At 31.5% G+C, this 21,164-nt stretch overlaps 1 protein-coding gene across 23 annotated transcripts in view; it reads left to right on the top strand.

Annotated features, from left to right (window-relative positions):
- Positions 1-21,164, top strand: part of LOC139516163 (dedicator of cytokinesis protein 3-like) — a 126,373-nt gene that overhangs the window by 35,528 nt on the left and 69,681 nt on the right. For 15 of the 23 annotated variants that reach the window (XM_071306198.1, XM_071306234.1, XM_071306207.1 and 12 more), the window contains exons 13-27: positions 309-457; positions 7,079-7,210; positions 7,973-7,999; positions 10,133-10,257; positions 10,714-10,812; positions 11,184-11,247; positions 12,009-12,115; positions 12,524-12,707; positions 13,441-13,538; positions 14,315-14,407; positions 15,207-15,307; positions 15,576-15,654; positions 18,266-18,321; positions 19,864-19,975; positions 20,482-20,674. In XM_071306198.1, coding sequence (XP_071162299.1) covers positions 309-457; positions 7,079-7,210; positions 7,973-7,999; positions 10,133-10,257; positions 10,714-10,812; positions 11,184-11,247; positions 12,009-12,115; positions 12,524-12,707; positions 13,441-13,538; positions 14,315-14,407; positions 15,207-15,307; positions 15,576-15,654; positions 18,266-18,321; positions 19,864-19,975; positions 20,482-20,674 — 1,619 coding nt within the window. The remainder of the gene's footprint in view (positions 1-308; positions 458-7,078; positions 7,211-7,972; positions 8,000-10,132; positions 10,258-10,713; positions 10,813-11,183; positions 11,248-12,008; positions 12,116-12,523; positions 12,708-13,440; positions 13,539-14,314; positions 14,408-15,206; positions 15,308-15,575; positions 15,655-18,265; positions 18,322-19,863; positions 19,976-20,481; positions 20,675-21,164) is intronic. The other 8 variants (XM_071306218.1, XM_071306226.1, XM_071306153.1 and 5 more) reach the window with 1 other exon arrangement.

Below are 21,164 nucleotides of genomic sequence, written 5' to 3'. Positions count from 1 at the left end.
TGTATGTAACCAGACAGAATTTAAAGTATCTACCGCATTTTCTAAGAGAGGCAATCCTGTCACAGTATGATAACTGAGTAACCACTCACACAATAGCTTTTACCTTAAGTTTGAATTTTTTGTTTTGTAACTTTTCTAGTGTAAGCCTAATTTTTTTCTCTCAGATTTCCCAATTTTGAGAAATGTAACTTGTTTAATTCTTAAAATATAAATGACTTCAGTTTCAGAAAAAATCTTTTTACAATATTTCTGTAAATACCTTAATCGCTTAAATGAATATTTTATTGATAGTTTCTTCTATATTTCAGTTGTATAGAAAATGAGGGAACTTTTCCAGAATTACATAAAGATCTGATTAAAAAATTGAGCAATCCAGGTGTTTCTTCTGGTGCTAATATAGGTAGTAGTGCAAAGTTAGGTAGCAGTTCAGCACTGAGTAAAGCAGGAGGTAACGTGGGTAGGTTTTGTCAACTAATGAAGCTACTCTTAGTATATCTACTTATTTAACAGCTAGAGTCACAAAGATCCATTTTTAGCTCACCTGGCCCGAAGGGCCAAGTGAGCTTTTCTCACCACTTGGCGTCCGTCGTCCGTCGTCGTCGTCGTTAACAATTTACATTTTGAACTTCTTCTAGAGAACCACTGAATGGAATGAAACCAAACATGGCATGAATGTTCCTTATGAGGTGCTGACCAAGTGTTGTTACTTTGTTGCCGATCCATCATCCAAGATGGCCGCCAGCCAGGGACTTAGTTTAACATAGGACCCTATGGGAAATGCATACAAATGACTTCTTTTAGAGAACCACTGAATGGAATAAAACCAAACATAGCATGAATGTTCCTTATGGGGTGCTGACCAAGTGTTGTTACTTTGTAGCCGATCCATCATCCAAGATGGCCGCCAGCGGGGGACTTAGTTTAACATAGGACCCTATGGGAAATGCATACAAATGACTTCTTCTAGAGAACCACTAAATGGAATGAAACCAAACATAGCATGAATGTTCCTTATGGAGTGCTGACCAAGTGTTGTTCCTTTGTAGCCGATCCATTATCCAAGATGGCCGCCAGCTGGGACTTAGTTTAACATAGGACCCTATTGGAAATGCATACAAATGACTTCTTCTAGTGAACCACTGAATGGAATGAAACCAAACATGGCATGAATGTTCCTTATGAGGTGCTGACCAAGTGTTGTTACTTTGTAGCCGATCCATCATCTAAGATGGCCGCCAGCGGGGGACTTAGTTTAACATAGGACCCTATGGGAAATGCATACAAATGACTTCTTTTAGAGAACCACTGAATGGAATAAAACCAAACATAGCATGAATGTTCCTTATGGGGTGCTGACCAAGTGTTGTTACTTTGTAGCCAATCCATCATCCAAGATGGCCGCCAGCGGGGGACTTAGTTTAACATAGGACCCTATGGGAAATGCATACAAATGACTTCTTTTAGAGAACCACTGAATGGAATGAAACCAAACATGGCATGAATGTTCCTTATGAGGTGCTGACCAAGTGTTGTTACTTTGTTGCCGATCCATCATCCAAGATGGCCGCCAGCCGGGGACTTAGTTTAACATAGGACCCTTTGGGAAATGCATACAAATGACTTCTTCTAGAGAACCACTGAATGGAATAAAACCAAACATTGCATGAATGTTCCTTATGAGTGCTGACCAAGTATTGTTACTTTGTAGCCGATCCATCATCCAAGATGGCCACCAGCAGGGGACTTAGTTTAACATAGGACCCTATGGGAAATGCATACAAATGACTTCTTTTAGAGAACCACTGAATGGAATAAAACCAAACATGGCATGAATGTTCCTAATGAGGTGCTGACCAAGTGTTGTTACTTTGTAGCCGATCCGTCATCCAAGATGGCCGCCAGTGGGGGACTTTTGAATGAAATTAAACATGTTCCTTTCCTTATAAATGAGGTTGTGTTGTCACTTTTAGCCAAATTTTATATTTTTTTATATGATTTCAAAAACCCAAGTAGAATCAGGTGAGCGATACAGGCTCTTGAGAGCCTCTAGTTTAAGGAAGCTTGCTTTTGAATAGGATATTTACTAGATAGACAGTATGTTAGATACTAAAATAATAGTATGGTAGATACTTCTAAAAAGAACTGTATGCTTGATACTTTTAAAACAACAATATGAGAGGTACTCAAACAACACTACAGTAGATAATAAAACAACAATATGAGAGGTACTCAAACAACACTACAGTAGATAATAAAACTACAATATGAGAGGTACTCAAACAACACTATAGTAGATAATAAAACAACAACATGAGAGGTACTCAAGCAACACTACAGTAGATAATAAAACAACAATATGAGAGGTACTCAAACAACACTACAGTAGATAATAAAACAACAATAGGAGAGGTACTCAAACAACACTACAGTAGATAATAAAACAACAACATGAGAGGTACTCAAACAACACTACAGTAGATAATAAAACAACAATATGAGAGGTACTCAAACAACACTACAGTAGATAATAAAACAACAATAGGAGAGGTACTCAAACAACACTACAGTAGATAATAAAACAACAACATGAGAGGTACTCAAACAACACTACAGTAGATAATAAAACAACAATATGAGAGGTACTCAAGCAACACTACAGTAGATAATAAAACAACAATATGAGAGGTACTCAAACAACACTACAGTAGATAATAAAACAACAACATGAGAGGTACTCAAACAACACTACAGTAGATAATAAAACAACAATAGGAGAGGTACTCAAACAACACTACAGTAGATAATAAAACAACAATAGGAGAGGTACTCAAACAACACTACAGTAGATAATAAAACAACAATAGGAGAGGTACTCAAACAACACTACAGTAGATAATAAAACAACAACAGGAGAGGTACTCAAACAACACTACAGTAGATAATAAAACAACAATAGGAGAGGTACTCAAACAACACTACAGTAGATAATAAAACAACAACAGGAGAGGTACTCAAACAACACTACAGTAGATAATAAAACAACAATAGGAGAGGTACTCAAACAACACTACAGTAGATAATAAAACAACAATAGGAGAGGTACTCAAACAACACTACAGTAGATAATAAAACAACAATAGGAGAGGTACTCAAACAACACTACAGTAGATAATAAAACAACAATAGGAGAGGTACTCAAACAACACTACAGTAGATAATAAAACAACAATAGGAGAGGTACTCAAACAACACTACAGTAGATAATAAAACAACAATAGGAGAGGTACTCAAACAACACTACAGTAGATACCTCAAGCAACACTACAGTAGATAATAAAACAACAATATGAGAGGTACTCAAACAACACTACAGTAGATAATAAAACAACAATAGGAGAGGTACTCAAACAACACTACAGTAGATAATAAAACAACAATAGGAGAGGTACTCAAACAACACTACAGTAGATAATAAAACAACAATAGGAGAGGTACTCAAACAACACTACAGTAGATACCTCAAGCAACACTACAGTAGATAATAAAACAACAATATGAGAGGTACTCAAACAACACTACAGTAGATAATAAAACAACAATAGGAGAGGTACTCAAACAACACTACAGTAGATAATAAAACAACAATAGGAGAGGTACTCAAACAACACTACAGTAGATAATAAAACAACAATATGAGAGGTACTCAAACAACACTACAGTAGATAATAAAACAACAATAGGAGAGGTACTCAAACAACACTACAGTAGATAATAAAACAACAATAGGAGAGGTACTCAAACAACACTACAGTAGATAATAAAACAACAACATGAGAGGTACTCAAACAACACTACAGTAGATAATAAAACAACAACATGAGAGGTACTCAAACAACACTACAGTAGATAATAAAACAACAACATGAGAGGTACTCAAACAACACTACAGTAGATAATAAAACAACAATATGAGAGGTACTCAAACAACACTACAGTAGATAATAAAACAACAACATGAGAGGTACTGAAGCAACACTACAGAAGATAATAAAACAACAATATGAGAGGTACTCAAGCAACACTACAGTAGATAATAAAACAACAATATGAGAGGTACTCAAACAACACTACAGTAGATAATAAAACAACAATATGAGAGGTACTCAAACAACACTACAGTAGATAATAAAACAACAATATGAGAGGTACTCGAACAACACTACAGTAGATAATAAAACAACAATATGAGAGGTACTCGAACAACACTACAGTAGATAATAAAACAACAATATGAGAGGTACTCGAACAACACTACAGTAGATAATAAAACAACAATATTAGAGGTACTCAAGCAACACTACAGTAGATAATAAAACAACAACATGAGAGGTACTCAAACAACACTACAGTAGATAATAAAACTACAATATGAGAGGTACTCAAACAACACTACAGTAGATAATAAAACAACAACATGAGAGGTACTCAAACAACACTACAGTAGATAATAAAACAACAACATGAGAGGTACTCAAACAACACTACAGTAGATAATAAAACAACAATATGAGAGGTACTCAAACAACACTACAGTAGATAATAAAACAACAATATGAGAGGTACTCAAACAACACTACAGTAGATAATAAAACAACAACATGAGAGGTACTCAAACAACACTACAGTAGATAATAAAACAACAATATGAGAGGTACTCAAACAACACTACAGTAGATAATAAAACAACAATATGAGAGGTACTCAAAACAACACTACAGTAGATAATAAAACAACAATATGAGAGGTACTCAAACAACACTACAGTAGATAATAAAACAACAATATGAGAGGTACTCAAACAACACTACAGTAGATAATAAAACAACAATATGAGAGGTACTCAAACAACACTCCAGTAGATAATAAAACAACAATATGAGAGGTACTCAAGCAACACTCCAGTAGATAATAAAACAACAATATGAGAGGTACTCAAACAACACTACAGTAGATAATAAAACAACAATATGAGACACTCCAGTAGATAATAAAACAACAACATGAGAGGTACTCAAACAACACTACAGTAGATAATAAAACAACGATATGAGAGGTACTCAAACAACACTACAGTAGATAATAAAACAACAATATGAGAGGTACTCAAACAACACTACAGTAGATAATAAAACAACAATATGAGAGGTACTCAAACAACACTACAGTAGATAATAAAACAACAATATGAGAGGTACTCAAACAACACTACAGTAGATAATAAAACAACAACATGAGAGGTACTCAAACAACACTACAGTAGATAATAAAACAACAATAGGAGAGGTACTCAAACAACACTACAGTAGATAATAAAACAACAATATGAGAGGTACTCAAACAACACTCCAGTAGATAATAAAACAACAATATGAGAGGTACTCAAACAACACTACAGTAGATAATAAAACAACAATATGAGAGGTACTCAAACAACACTACAGTAGATAATAAAACAACAACATGAGAGGTACTCAAAACAAAACTACAGTAGATAATAAAACAACAATATGAGAGGTACTCAAACAAAACTACAGTAGATAATAAAACAACAATATGAGAGGTACTCAAAACAAAACTACAGTAGATAATAAAACAACAATATGAGAGGTACTCAAAACAAAACTACAGTAGATAATAAAACAACAATATGAGAGGTACTCAAACAAAACTACAGTAGATAATAAAACAACAATATGAGAGGTACTCAAAACAAAACTACAGTGGATAATAAAACAACAATATGAGAATAAAACAACAATATGAGAGGTACTCAAACAAAACTACAGTAGATAATAAAACAACAAAACAATAGTTATTCAAAAAGCGATACAGTAGATACTTAACAACAATATAATGGGCAACAATTGTTTCTCTATATGCAGTTTCATCCAATTAAAGTTTTTAAAATGTCAGATACTTAACAACAATATAATGGGCAACAATTGTTTCTCTATATGCAGTTTCATCCAATCAAAGTGTTTAACATGTCAGATACTTAACAACAATATAATGGGCAACAATTGTTTCTCTATATGCAGTTTCATCCAATTAAAGTTTTTAAAATGTCAGATACTTAACAACAATATAATGGGCAACAATTGTTTCTCTATATGCAGTTTCATCCAATCAAAGTGTTTAACATGTCAGATACTTAATCCAACTTCTATAGACAAGTCATTAATGTTAATTATCAAAGTTCAACAAGAAAGCATCCTTACAATCCTAATGATTAGATTTAAATTTCTCTGTCTTTATGATAAGGCAAAAAAAGAGTATTCAAGGTTTCCTTCCTAAAATATATAGGTTTTTTTTTAAAGTGTAATCTAGTTCAAATATTATACATGCTGCTCAACCCAAATTCTATCTTTTGCAATTTTTCAATTTCTTCAAACAAATTTACCATCTTGAACAGATTGAAATGTTTCTGTGTTTGCTTCTTCTGATTATTGGATTATTTGTATGCAGTACTTCCTATAATGGCAATAATGAATCTCACATTAGTGTCTATTAATCAACAATAGTCATAATAAATAGATATAGGAAGATGTGGTGTGAGTGCCAATGAGACAACTCTCCATACAAATAACAATTTAAAAAGTAAATTTAAATGTCTGTAAATCTTGTGAATATATTGTAATTCAAACCTGTCAACTGACGCAATGTTTGTGAGTCATCTTTGAATTTTTCAACCTCCTTAAATGATCATATTTGCCACACATGACCAAATCTGAAATCTAAAGTCCTAAACAACAGATGGGGATTCAGGACAAATTTTTATTTTTTTACAGAAATAATTTCTCTCATTTCGTTGAGATCTGATTTCTTGGTCACCATTTTGCACTCATGATAATGCTACAATGGTGGTTTGCAAAAAAAGTATTCCAATGAAAAAATACTTTAAAAATTAATTCGGAGCTTACAGAAACAAAATGGTAATTGAGAGAAACCAAAACTATCCGCTTTCTTTTTTTTATTTTTTAGCTTGTATGATAAAATGAAGTTTTGATTTTACTTGAAGGAATGTCCTTGACCTTTGATGTGTCTGTCTATGATGGTGACCTTCAGTCAGTAAAAACAGATTACCCGGTGCTGTTTACAAAAGATATCACCATTATACCAAAGCTTAGCCAGTTTGATGTCATTAATCCAGGTAAATGAATTTTTCAATGTTAAATCAAAGATGTTGCATTCACTTGACTCATTTTTTCTTTCCTTTCCTAGAAGATTGTATGCAGTATATATAAATTTCAGTCAAACCAATTTTGAAATCTATCATTTATCATATTTACATTTATCATCCAGTCTTTTTCATCTATGGCTGTTATTTAAGGAATGAAATGTAGATAAGGTAGGAGAATCTTTCATCTGTTGTTTTTTTATGGTTCAAGTAAAACATTTGAACTGTACACTAGTTAGTTCATTCATTCATTTATTCATTTTTTCTTTCTTTCTTTCTTTCTTTCATTCATTCATTCTTACATTATTTTGCTCATTTGTTCATTCAAGCACTCTTTTTTTTGTCAATTCATTCATACATTATTTTGTTCATTTGTTCATTCATAGATTCTTTTGTTTTTCTTTTGTTGATTTGTTCATTGATTTGTTCCATTTAATCATTTATTCATTCATTCATTCATTCATGTACTTTTGTACTTTCATTTAAACATTCAATGGAAAAGAAAGGATTATGTTCACACAATCCCTGTATAAAACTAATCAATTGAACATTAACACATATTTGGAATAAGTTTGTTTGTAGAGTTCATTCATTCATTTGTTCATTGCATTCATGTATGTTTTATTTCATAGATTTATTCATAAATTATTGAAAAGGCTGAGACCTAGGTATTACACAAAATGTTATTTCCGCTGTCACATAATTATTAAATAATCTTGAATTTTTTTTTCAAAGCATTCTATGTGGACACAGTGATCAGGGGTAATTTGACAGTTTTGATAAAGAATAATGTTATTTTAGTTTATCATATTCATTCCTTGTTTTTGATGAAACAGTTACAAGTTACCTTAGGTTTTTGAGTAGATGAAAGAGAAGGCACCTTACTTTGGAATGCTGAAATTAGTTAATTATAGTCTATTTTATGATTTGAATGTCTTGAATTAAAATTCACTCCTACTGGTTAGTATTGAAATAATATATAGTTATGTGTTCATTTCAAAACTAGATTAGTCTGTTTTTGTTGATCAACATTGAAAATAGTGGTAGTTGGCAAAATAGCAAAATAAAATCTATACTTTTAAGATTGACTCAAATTTTGTGAGAGTAAAATCACAGTCCCAAATATTATTGAATTCATGGATAAAGATTTCACAAGAAAAACTAGGATAATCAAGATTTTATCATTATTATATTTATCTAAAATATAGGGTCTTAAAATTACACAGTTAATACATAAGAAACACAATCTTTAATCTTCAACTGAATGCTATTGTCCACCATCTTTGTAACACTTGATAACCTGAAGTTACTCCTACACTATTTGACAGAAACAAAAGGAACTTACACATAATTGTTTACTTTTACAAATTGTGACTTGGAAGGAGATGTGTCTCATTGGCACTCATATTACATCTTCTTATATCTATTTACACAGACTACTCTAAGAGGAAGTAAAATTTTGCACTTCCTGTTTAAGTTTTGATCATACTTATTTCATCATTGGTTGTTTTTGTTAAACTTTGGTAATGGTACAACAGACGTATTATTTATGTTGAAAATTCTCGTATGGTCAGCCTACAGCCTTCTTTTGTTTATGCTGGATTTTTCCTCAATTGTTTCATCCTTGCTTTTTGGGGGTTTTTGCTTCACAGAAAAATGTAGAACAACTGAAATATCTAATTACATTTACTGCAGATTATTTTGTAACAATGTGATTATTTTACTTTTTTTCAATGCAAGTTATAGGTGTTTTGGTGTTGTGACCTCTGTGACCTTTCAACCGTGATGTAGATGTAAATCACAGTAAATGTATATGTGTTGCTTTGTAACAAGTTATGTGTTAGTTATTGTATTTATATTTAACTTTGCAATCTTTGTATTATTAGCATGTTTGAAAGAGTGTATAGGTTAACTTAATTGTTCATTTCATATACAAAATAAACAGGAAAAACTATCAGCAATGTAAAAGAAACAAAAATATATGGATTCAAATAGACCAGTGTAAAAATTTGAAAAATTAAAGCTTTTAAGTTCAATTAATAACAGAACACAAATAAATTAAAAAAGATAAATATTGTATTGGGGGAATGACTTATTAACTTCAAGGGGGGTGGTTATGTTTTTTTCTGTAAAAAAATATTCTGATCCCCATGAAGAAAAAAATATTGTGTTTAAGCAGATGTCAAAAAAACAATTATGTTATTGATAGGGTTGGACTTTTTTTTTTAATGTTCGCAGATGCCCCCTAAAAAAATTCTGACTTGAACAAAAAACTATTACTGCCCTTGAAGTTCAGTGGTTGCTCCCTTAAAAGAAATTGTTGTCTTGTAAATTTGATAAAGCATGACATTGGATTGTAATAAATGGTAGGAAATGCATTGTGTGCATGATTCGATAATTAATGCTTTATAGACATCCCAACCCCTGTAATTGTGTTAGAGTGTAAAAATGTCTCACATACACTTTTATCGTTGTTTACACCTCTTTATAAAAAGCATTAAAAGTTTCACTTGGATACCTCTGATATATTTACTGTACTTAAGATTTTAAAATTGTCTTTTGAAATTAAGAATAAACATAGAAATCTATCACCTAAAGCTAAGTTGATCCTAGATAATTTCAACTATTTTTCAAACCCCTTTTGATTATATAGCTCATCATGAATTCCAACACACATTTCTCAAATCAAAGTCTTTTTATTTAAGCTCCCTGGATGAACAATTACATGTAAAAATGCATCAGTTAAATCAAATTTGAGAGTTTGACTCACCATTTGAAATACTTCAAAGGGAATGGAATTTATGTACTTGTATTAATTCAACAGGAATCATTCATTACTGTGATGTACCATAACAGGTTTCACATGTTACTGACAGTGTTTTACTATTGTTTCAGGGGAGGTAAGAAATGACATCTATTTGACCTTGTCAGAAGCTCAGTTTGAAAGAGGAAATAAAAAATCTCAAAAGAATGTTGAAGTAGTTGTAACAGTTTATAATTCTAAAGGAAAAGTAGTTGAGGTAAGTGTATGAAGAACAAGATTAAACTTAATTGGAAATAAGCATCATTTTGGAGCTTTTGTAATATTAGTTTATTCAAAAGTAGAACTGTTTTTGAATTGTGATAAATGTTTACCCTGTGTTTTTGTAGTCACAAAACATCTATATCTCGACATCTGTTCTTCATAAATAGACAAGTAATACATTACAAGGATAACAAGAGCCATACAAAATATGAGACTGCAAAACAGACCACAACAAGCATGCTTATAAATGTCAAGCTCTACATTGATAAGAAAATGTTAGTTTATGAAGAAGAAGCTGCTATTTGGTGTGCTATTGCATAAGCATCCAACATTTTTTTCTTCAATAAGATCGTTATGCTTCATATTTCAATCATAATTTCAATAACATTGTAATTTTTCTACAGCTGAGAGATTTGACTCATTGTTTAAAAGGTATTTATTTATTTTTTAGAAGTGTATACACCATGGTTGCGGAGAAGATCCCCTAATTCATTTTCCGTCCTGTGTATTTTACCATGACAACCAGCCAAAATGGCAAGAAACAATTAAGGTATGTATATTTAAGTGTCAGTATCATAATGGATTTTCATATAACTATATTACGGAAGGACCCAAGCATGGGAACTACAGTTTACAATGAAATTTTCAGTCTTGAGAAGTTTGATAGCAAATTATAATACCATCTATTCAAGATTTTTTTTTAGGTCTTTCATAAACCTGCCACTTGTAGCAATACTTTTAATTGTCAATATGTTGAATGAACTAAAAAAAATTTAAAAAAATAATGTAAAAATAGAATACCTTTAAAATTAGTCAGCAATATCAATACATTATTTATTAGATCACAGAAGAACTTTTGGATATGACTATACATCTTTAAAATGAATGGGAGTGAAACTTATGATTTTGTTATAATTTCAGATCTCATTACCAATGGATGAACTTCCTGGATCTCACATTAGATTTGATGTTTACCATTGTCAAGGTATATTATTCAATGTCCCAAAGGGACCTTCATTAGAGGCAGAATATTGGATTAATGTTTTGACCCTATTTATATAGGTTAACTTTAAACAGCAAGTTAACTCTGAACCGCTGGATAACTGAACTGCTGGTTAGCATGGTGACCATATCTATATAAATAGGGTGCAAACATTAATCCACCATTCTGCATCTGATGAAGGTCCGTTCTGGACCGAAACTGGTCAGGCTATGAACATCACCAGGCGCTGTTAATTATGTGTATTGGCATATACTGTAGTTTTATGCTCTCACATCTATCCTACTGATACACATAATTTATATGGCCTCTACTAACGAAAGCTCCAACTTATGTGTTCAGAGACCTCTTATGTCAGTTTACCTTTCCTTCATTGCCTATATTATTCAATGTCCCTTAGATCTTTTTTTGTTTTTGAAAGAGATGAGGTAAACCAAGGCTCACATCTAAAGTTAACCTATAGACTTTCAAAATGGTCAAGTGCTCACACCATGAATTTGATCATTTCTAGTAATGAAGTTGTAAATTTTGACAAATAAAATCAAGACTAAACTCTCAATTCATAAGGGACAATTAAAACCTTTGTCATTGACTTTGAGTGCTCTAATAAATTGTCTGAGACAGTTTGATGAAGAAAAGTAAGTTATTCACAAGAATTATTTTGACTTTAATAATGTTCTGCTTAAAATATACTTAAATGCCATTCATCCAATACTTTATATCTGTTTAATGTTATTCAATTTCAGCCAGAAACAGAGCAGAAAAGAAACTGTATGGTTTTGCTTTTATGAGAGTTACAAATAATTTACAAATTGTTATAAAAGATGGATCTCATAATCTTTGTATATTTAAGGTAAGAAAAGATAGTGGCTGAATTCTGACCTTTTTAATTCCAACATTTCCTATTTATCATTTCAATGGCAACAACTGTTTCTAATTAAACTATGTCGTAAAACAAGGAAAACGTAATTGATACTTTTACATTAGTATGTGTCATTATTCTATACATTTATTCTATTCTTGAAATGTTTTCATTGGATCAACTCTATTGCATCAACATAAAAGTTGTATTTTAATGATATACTCTTGAATTTTACCTTTATTTTTTTATTTTTCATTAGGATAAAGAAATGTTTCCTTTTTTCTGCAATACAAATAATGATCAGCATAAGAGAAGAATTAAAGCAAATTAGTAATTGATAAATTTACATAAAATATTATTTCATTTTATAATAATGCAGGACTTGGTTTTATTTTATAGTGTGAAGATGAAAAGAAGATCAAATTTGAGAAATATTGCAAAATACCATTTCTGGCAGAAGATTATGGCGAGACCACTAAACAGTCATCTGCACAGTCACCAACATCAGCACCCTATGACAGACATCAGCGAGAACACATAGGAATTAGAACTCTTTTATGTTCTACAAAGTTTACACAAACATGTAAGATAGAAATTCAATTATACACATATTAAATACTAGTTCTAATAATGTGTTCTTTTTTTAGCTTTGTAAACAATACAACAATGTTGTGTTTAGGTATAAAAACAAGTAGATAGGAAATAGTGTATGTACATTAATATGGGGACGGAGTCCCCAATAACAGTAGAAAATTCAATAAAAAAAAAATACGGGAAAATTTCCCGAATTTTTCATTGTACTAATGAACTCAAAATCGTTCAAATTTTTTTTGTCGTGTTTTGAAATACCGGACCTGCGCAGAAATGTACAATGTACTTCCTTTTTCCGGTCTCGTTTGTATGAAACTTTGAGTAAAATATATATTTATCAGTCTAGTATAAAATAGGAAGCAAGGCGCAATACCAATTTCATTTTTAATAATTCCTTGATATGAAAAAACGTTACCTGATGATAGCGTTTCTTTGTTTACATTGCATATGACGTCATAATTTAAATAACGTCACAACTAAATCCCTAACAACAGAACCAAAATCGGAAACTTTACGGTATTTCCGTATCTTTTTTTTTAAACAAATATTTAAGTTACAAAAAAATAATTCATACAGACTTCGTCCCCATTTACAGGTAATGCCTGCCTCATATTATTTTATGTGTATAAGTAACAGACAAAGAAGAGGCAGTGCTAACAAAGAAAATATCTTCATATCTCAGACATGGGAAATAAATGTATAATATTTGTTTCTTTTATTTTCAGCTGAGCTCCTTGGTGTGTTAAACTGGAGAGAAGAAAAAAGTCATATAGATAAAAATCTGAATGAACTGATGAGTGTACAAGGCACTGAAGTGATGAAGGTATGTATGTCACTGATATCTGATATATAATGTACAGGAAACATTTATTTGAAGGTCACCCTTTGAAACAAAGTCCATAGGTATTACTTCAGCAACAATCAGGATTTTAGGTTAAGATTGCATGCATTCATGGGACTGACTTGATATCTACATCTTCCAAGGTTTATCACTACCTTGGATAGTTTAAACAGAACAGTGCAGTCAACTGATCATTATATAGATCTTATCCAGTAAATGTCATGCAAATTATTGGTGATATATAAGTTACAATAAGATGTATATTTGAATTACAATTTTTGTCAAGAAAACATTTTTTTTTTATCAAAAACTTCAAAATTAATGCATGGTGTATAAATCTGTTATACACATAGAATCAACTACAAATGTATAAATCATGAACGAACGTGGATTACTCAAACTCAATGTGAATTGTCTAGCAAAATGAAATTCAATGTTCACAAAATTGAAAAATTAAAACAATCTTCACCCTTCACTGCTCACTAGCACTTTGATTGCTTGATAGAGGTGAGCTTAATAGCAGCTTTAGCTGTAATTGCAAATTGTAAAGTTATTTGTATGGTTTTCACTCACTTTTCTCTTTTTTTATAGTGGTCCCTCCTGGCTGAAATGGGAAAATTACATGTAAAACACCTTTTTAGCTATTTGTTTATCACAAATAAGTGATATTGTAACTGATCCTGAACGACCCATCCTTTTTGCTTTGTGTGTTCTTATTTAATATATAAGTATTTCATGATATATGTTTTGATTTTCAGTTTTTACAGAATATAATGGACCGTTTATTAGAGATGTTGGATGATGGATGTACAAATAAAGCTCCTTATTGTTCCAAAGTCTTCCAAGTTATTGTAAGTATAATTGTTAAGAACCATAAAGCAGCTACATATGAAAACACCTTTACTATATTTAGAGTCTCTTTTCCCATACACAATTTATCATTTATATTCTGCATTCTGTTGCTTTTGGAATTCTTCTTAAAACAAATGTAAAGCACTTTGGTTAAGGTTTCCTAACCAGGGGACGATAAAATTTGGGTGATACAAGATTTGTGATATGGATATGAATTTGAGTTAGCAATTTATATCAAATATCTAAGATCGGGGCAGTAACTGCTAACGTAAAGTCATGTCAATTAAGATAAAACACAAAATTATACGTTGGTCCCATTTATCTATTTGATTTAAACTATTAAACATTTATCTTTGACCACAACATTATACCAAAATAATGCACTTTATTTATCACGTTATGACAAAAATTTTGGGATCCTCCACGAGGTTAACCAAAGACTTGAACATTGGTGTTTGTTAATCGGGTCAAAATAATATATCAAAACAAATATACATGTCTCCTTGCAATTATCTTATGAACTAGCACTTTAAAAAACCAGCTAGCATGTATGTCTAGTTCAAAGCAGCTTCCATATTCATTTGGATGGGATTCATTTGGGGTAAATTTCATAGAATTATAGAACAATAAGGAGTTTAATATGTAAACAAATAAAAGCAAACAAATTATTCCATAATTTATCAAAACTAGGGTTTCAACCCCCTCAGGCAAAGTTGACCTCAGATGGATTTGGCTATTATTAATTACCGGTATGTGTTATTTAATATTATTAATTATGTGTTATATAATTTTTTATAGGTATTTATATTGAATTTATTATTGGACACAAGATTTGAGAATTTTAGACCAGTTTATGAGGACTACTTAGCAAAGACCTTTTCTTTTCCTAATGTTTACAAGTAAGTTATATGTCATATGACTTAATATTCATTTAACTGATAATTTTATTATTTTAAACTGAAAATATAGACCAGAATACTTTCGTTATTCAATTCCAATGTCATATCTTTGAACATACACCACTGCATCTTGGATAGGTCAAGTATTTGTATAGTTAGAAGGATTGGAATTAAATATATTTTTCTACTGTAGGAAGTTTTTATTGTCTTTTTAACTGTTATTCAGTAAATTCACATTCAGATGATAATTTGAACTTTTTTTCACCAGACATTTAATGAACCAGTTTGCTTTTGGTATAGAACAATTCTGTGAAGGGAAAGCGTTCACTTTGTCAATGGCAATGAAGGTAAGAATTGTACTGTTATCAAACTCAGAAATAGTCAAATATTATTGAAAGTAAGCTTTTTATACGACCGCAAAATTTGAAAAAATTTTCGTCGTATATTGCTATCACGTTGGCGTCGGCGGCGTCGTCGTCGGCGTCGTCCGGCGTCCGAATACTTTTAGTTTTCGCACTCTAACTTTAGTAAAAGTGAATGGAAATCTATAAAATTTAACACAAGGTTTATAACCACAAAAGGAAGGTTGGTATTGATTTTGGGAGTTTTGGTCCCAACATTTTAGGAATTAGGGGCCAAAAAGGGCCCAAATAAGCATTTTCTTGGTTTTCGCACTATAACTTTAGTTTAAGTTAATAGAAATCTATGAAATTTTGACACAAGGTTTATGACCACAAAAGAACGGTTGGGATTGATTTTGGGAGTTTAGGTTTCAACAGTTTAGGAATTAGGGGCCAAAAAAGGGCCCAAATAAGCATTATTCTTGGTTTTCGCACAATAACTTTAGTTTAAGTAAATAGAAATCAATGAAATTTAAACACAATGTTAATGACTACAAAAGGAAGGTTGGTATTGATTTTGGGAGTTTAGGTCCCAACAGTTTAGGAATTAGGGGCCAAAAAGGGACCCAAATAAGCATTTTTCTTGGTTTTCGCACCATAACGTTAGTATAAGTAAATAGAAATCTATGAAATTTAAACACAAGGTTTATGACCATAAAAGGAAGGTTGGTATTGATTTTGGGAGTTTTGGTCCCAACAGAATAAGGGGCCCAAAGGGTCCAAAATTAAACTTTGTTTGATTTCATCAAAATTGAATAATTGGGGTTCTTTGATATGCCGAATCTAACTGTCATGACTGTGTATGTAGATTCTTAACTTTTGGTCCCGTTTTCAAATTGGTCTACATTAAGGTCCAAAGGGTCCAAAATTAAACTTAGTTTGATTTTGACAAAAAATGAATCAGTTAGGTTCTTTGATATGCTGAATCTAAAAATGTACTTAGATTCTTGATTATTGGCCCAGTTTTCAAGTTGGTCCAAATAGGGGTCCAAAATTAAACTTTGTTTGATTTCATCAAAAATTGAATAAATGGGGTTCTTTGATTTACCAAATCTAACTGTGTATGTAGATTCTTCATTTTTGGTCCTGTTTTCAAATTGGTCTACACTAAAGTCCAAAGGGTCCAAAATTAAACTTAGTCTGATTTCAACAAAAATTGAAATCTTGGGGTTCTTTGATATGCTGAATCCAAAAATGTACTTAGATTTTTTATTATGGGCCCAGTTTTCAAGTTGGTCCAAATCAGGATCTAAAATTATTATATTAAGTATTGTGCAATAGCAAGTCTTTTCAATTGCCCAGTATTGCGCAATGGCAAGAAATATCTAATTGCACAATATTGTGAAATAGCAAATTTTTTTTTAATTAGAGTTATCTTTCTTTGTCCAGAATAGTAAGCAAGAAATATCTAATTGCAAAATATTGCGCAATAGCAAGATTTTTTTTTAATTGGAGTTATCTTTCTTTGTCCAGAATCAACTTAAATCTTTGTTATATACAATATACAATGTATATTCACTTTTTACTACCAACTGATAAATTATAATAAATAACATTCAGTGATAACAAGCAGTTTTTTTTACATCTTAATATTTTATGATGTATTTAAATGAGTAGTTATTGTTGCAAACTCCATTAGAAATTTTAATTGAGATTAGTTTTGGAATAAGGGAAAGGGGGATGTGATTAAAAAAATTGGGTTCAATTTTTCTCATTTGAAATTTCATAAATAAAAAAGAAAATTTCTTCAAACATTTTTATGCCCCACCTACGATAGTAGAGGGGCATTATGTTTTCTGGTCTGTGCGTCCGTCTGTCCGTCCGTCTGTCTGTTCATCCGTCCGTCCGTTCGTCCGTCCGTCTGTCCCGCTTCAGGTTAAAGTTTTTGGTCAAGGTAGTTTTTGATGAAGTTTAAGTCCAATCGACTTCAAACTTAGTACACATGTCCCCTATGATATGATCTTTCTAATTTTAATGCCAAATTAGAGTTTTTACCCCAATTTCACGGTCCACTGAACATGGAAAATGATAGTGCGAGTGGGGCATTTGTGTACTGAGGACACATTCTTGTTTTGAGAGGATTAATATTCAACAGCATAGTGAATTGCTCTAAGAGAAAACAAAAATTTTAAGTTCATTAGAACACATTCATTCTGTGTCAGAAACCTATGCTGTGTCAACTATTTAATCACAATCCAAATTTAGAGCTGAATCCAGCTTGAATGTTGTGTCCATACTTGCCCCAACCGTTCAGGGTTCAACCTCTGCGGTCGTATAAAGCTACGCCCTGCGGAGCATCTGGTTGACATTGTGAATGTTCATGTTCTGTGTATTATTTACAAATTGATTTGTTTTATGAAAATTGCTTTATCACATTAAGTTTACGCTTGAAGTGCTTTAAATCATGAAAAAATATTCTTTGTGTGCATTGAAAATATTTGAAAAACAAACATATCATTTTTAATATAAAAACATTTATCATCCAAACAGTAATACCTTTACCTGCATAGATGAGAAATACTAAATCTTAATTTAAGATACATGATTTTGACTGTAGGTACTTGGAGAACTTATGAGACTTATAACAAGATCAAGACAGTTAGAAAAGGAAAGGTAAAAATACCAATACTGTAATACATTTATTTTGTTAACTATTTAACAGAACTATAGTTCAGTTTGTATCAATTCCTATTATTTCATTATCCAATACTTCAACTTTTTTTCTCTAAAGTTTTCTTTTGTAGCTAATTCTTATGGATTAAATCAAATGAATAACTATACATTTTTCTGCAATTAATCATGATTGAGGTATTTTTATACCCATTTATGGACATTATGTTTTGTAATCTGTGCGTCTCTCCCTCCCTCCTGAATATCAGGTTAAAGTTTTTAGTTGAGGTAGTTTTTGATAAAGTTGAAGTCCTATCAACTTGAAATTTAGTACATTGTACCCTATGATATGATCTTTCTAATTTTCATGCCAAATTAGAGATTTTACCCCATTTTCACGGTCCATTGAACATAGAAAATGATAGTGCGGATGGGGCATCCGTATACTAAGGACACATTCTTGTTTAAGGTAGCACAATACAAAGATTTTGTCACTCCTAATCAGACAACTTTAAACTGATGTAATTCATTTTATCCGTCTTTATATTTTATAAATGAGGTACCAAAAGAAGGAAGAAAGATTAATCTTTCAAATTGTGATAATTTCATTATGACATAATTATTACATAATTAATTATTATGTAATTAGTTGCTATATTGTGATGTCCACACTTGAATGAATTTAGCTTCTTTGTTCTTCATAGCATCCCAAAATATTTTATAGATTCTTGTACAACACAGCTTGACCTCCAAAACTGTGTCTCAGATTTCCAAAAACATCAATAGAACAAATTTTATACCCAATTGAATTTAGTGGTCTCTTATGAATTGCATGTTGCAAACTTCATTGAAGATTTATGAGAGAATGAAATACAATAGGAAAAATCTGAGACACAGTTTTGGAGGTCAAACTGTGTTGTGCAAGAATCTATAAAATATTTTGGGATGCTATGAAAAACAAAGAAGCTAAATTCATTCAAGTATAGACATCACAATATGGCAACTAATTACATAACAATTAATTATGTAATAATTATGTCATAATGAAATTATCACAATTTGAAAGATTAATCCTTCTTCTTTCTTTTGGTACCTCATTTATAAAATTCAAAGAAAGATGAGTGGAATTACATCAGTTTAAAGATGTATGATTGGGGATGAAAAATCTTTGTATTGTGCTACCTTAATAAAATGGTTCTAAAATTTTAGTTTACTGATGATACATCGTAGTGATACTACTGTGTATTCCTTTGTACTCTTGGGATACAATTTTTCATGAATTTCTTTGATTTATGTTTTCCACAAATTTATATTCAAAAATATACACACTTTCTGTAGATTTGTGTACAGATTTTGGCCAAACCTCGACATCACATATCCTCGAAAGTACAAGTTTTTCACAATCAGAGAAAAATTGATATCCAAAAGAAACATGATTCTACAGTATGTTGTAGTAGTAATAAAGTTTGAAGGGCTATGAACTAGGAAAACTTAAAGTTGAAAGATACAGTTCTATGGTTCTATTAAACTTTTTGTCTTTTGTAGTCCTTTTAATGACAGAGAAAAAGAAAAAGAATTTAGAATAAAACTTCAGCACCTCTTTGAAAAAATGGGACGACTGCTTTCACAACAGGATGAAAAGCTGAAAATTTCTCAGGTATGATGAATGTATATGCTTTATTTAATCAGATTCATTTTAGGTAGGCAGGAATTGTTGCCTTTTCCTCAATTCCTCTGCCCATATCATAAACTTGGATATGTATGAATGCTCTTCCTACATTGTCAACAAAGGCTTTCTTTGCAGTTAAAACTCAAATAAGTGGACACTCTCAAATTTTGTCAGCATAGTTTGAAGTATTGAATGGAGTGATATAAATGTCAACTATCACTTATTAAATAGCATCTGTATTTAATTGAAAGATTTTTGTAGCTATGCAAGTGATTTTTATCAGGTGGAAAATGCAAATACCTCTTATTACATTGAAAAAGTGTAACCTACTGTATATTCTAACATTGTAAATGAATAGATAATTACTTGAAAACTTTTATAATTTAGGTAACCATCCCATGTTGCATACAGAGTTTAAATTTCATCATTTGATAATACAAATGTATCAAAATTAAGGTTTGTTAGTTTTAAATGATTATAAAACTTTTTTTCAGATGGAACTATTATCAAATCTACATAAATGTTATGAACCTCTGATGGAGTTAATAACCAAAAGAGAATTAGCAGACCAAGTCCGAGATGTGATCACACATTTACCTAAAGCCAAAGATTTACCTGTTGAAATAAGAAGGACCAAGATGGAATTTATACAGAAAACTGTCAACTCGGATCTGTTTAGAGATGATGGTATGAATTCATATATTGCTTAATTAATTATTATATCCCAACTTTAAAACTTAGGCTATATTGCAATCATCTTGTCTGTTCGATTTTGGTTTTCTCAGAAACGACTCTAAAACAGAATTACATAATACTTTGTTCAGCTGCTTGACAATGATAAGTTGTGTCTTGTTTGCTTTCTGATTTGTCAACTACTTCCTGATTGTCAATACTTTAAATTTTCCAATATATTGAATAAACATTCACTTCCAGTGCTCATATTCTTGTAATTATACCCCACGCAACAAAGTTGCGGAGGGTATAATGTTTTTGACCCGTCCGTCCGTCAGTCCGTGCGTCTGCAGTCCGTCCGTCCGTCCGTCTGTCCGTCAGTCCTGTTTCTTGTCATCGCAACTCCTCTCAAACCACACAACAGAATTTCACGAAACCTTTTCAGATGAAAAGGACATACTATGTAGCTGTGCATATCGACAGGAAATTGCGATTCAATTTTTTT

Source organism: Mytilus edulis, chromosome 1 (assembly GCF_963676685.1).
Source record: "Mytilus edulis chromosome 1, xbMytEdul2.2, whole genome shotgun sequence".
Classification (NCBI taxonomy): domain Eukaryota; kingdom Metazoa; phylum Mollusca; class Bivalvia; order Mytilida; family Mytilidae; genus Mytilus; species Mytilus edulis.
Note: the sequence above shows the minus strand (reverse complement) of the source record. Positions and strands in the feature narration are given on the sequence as shown.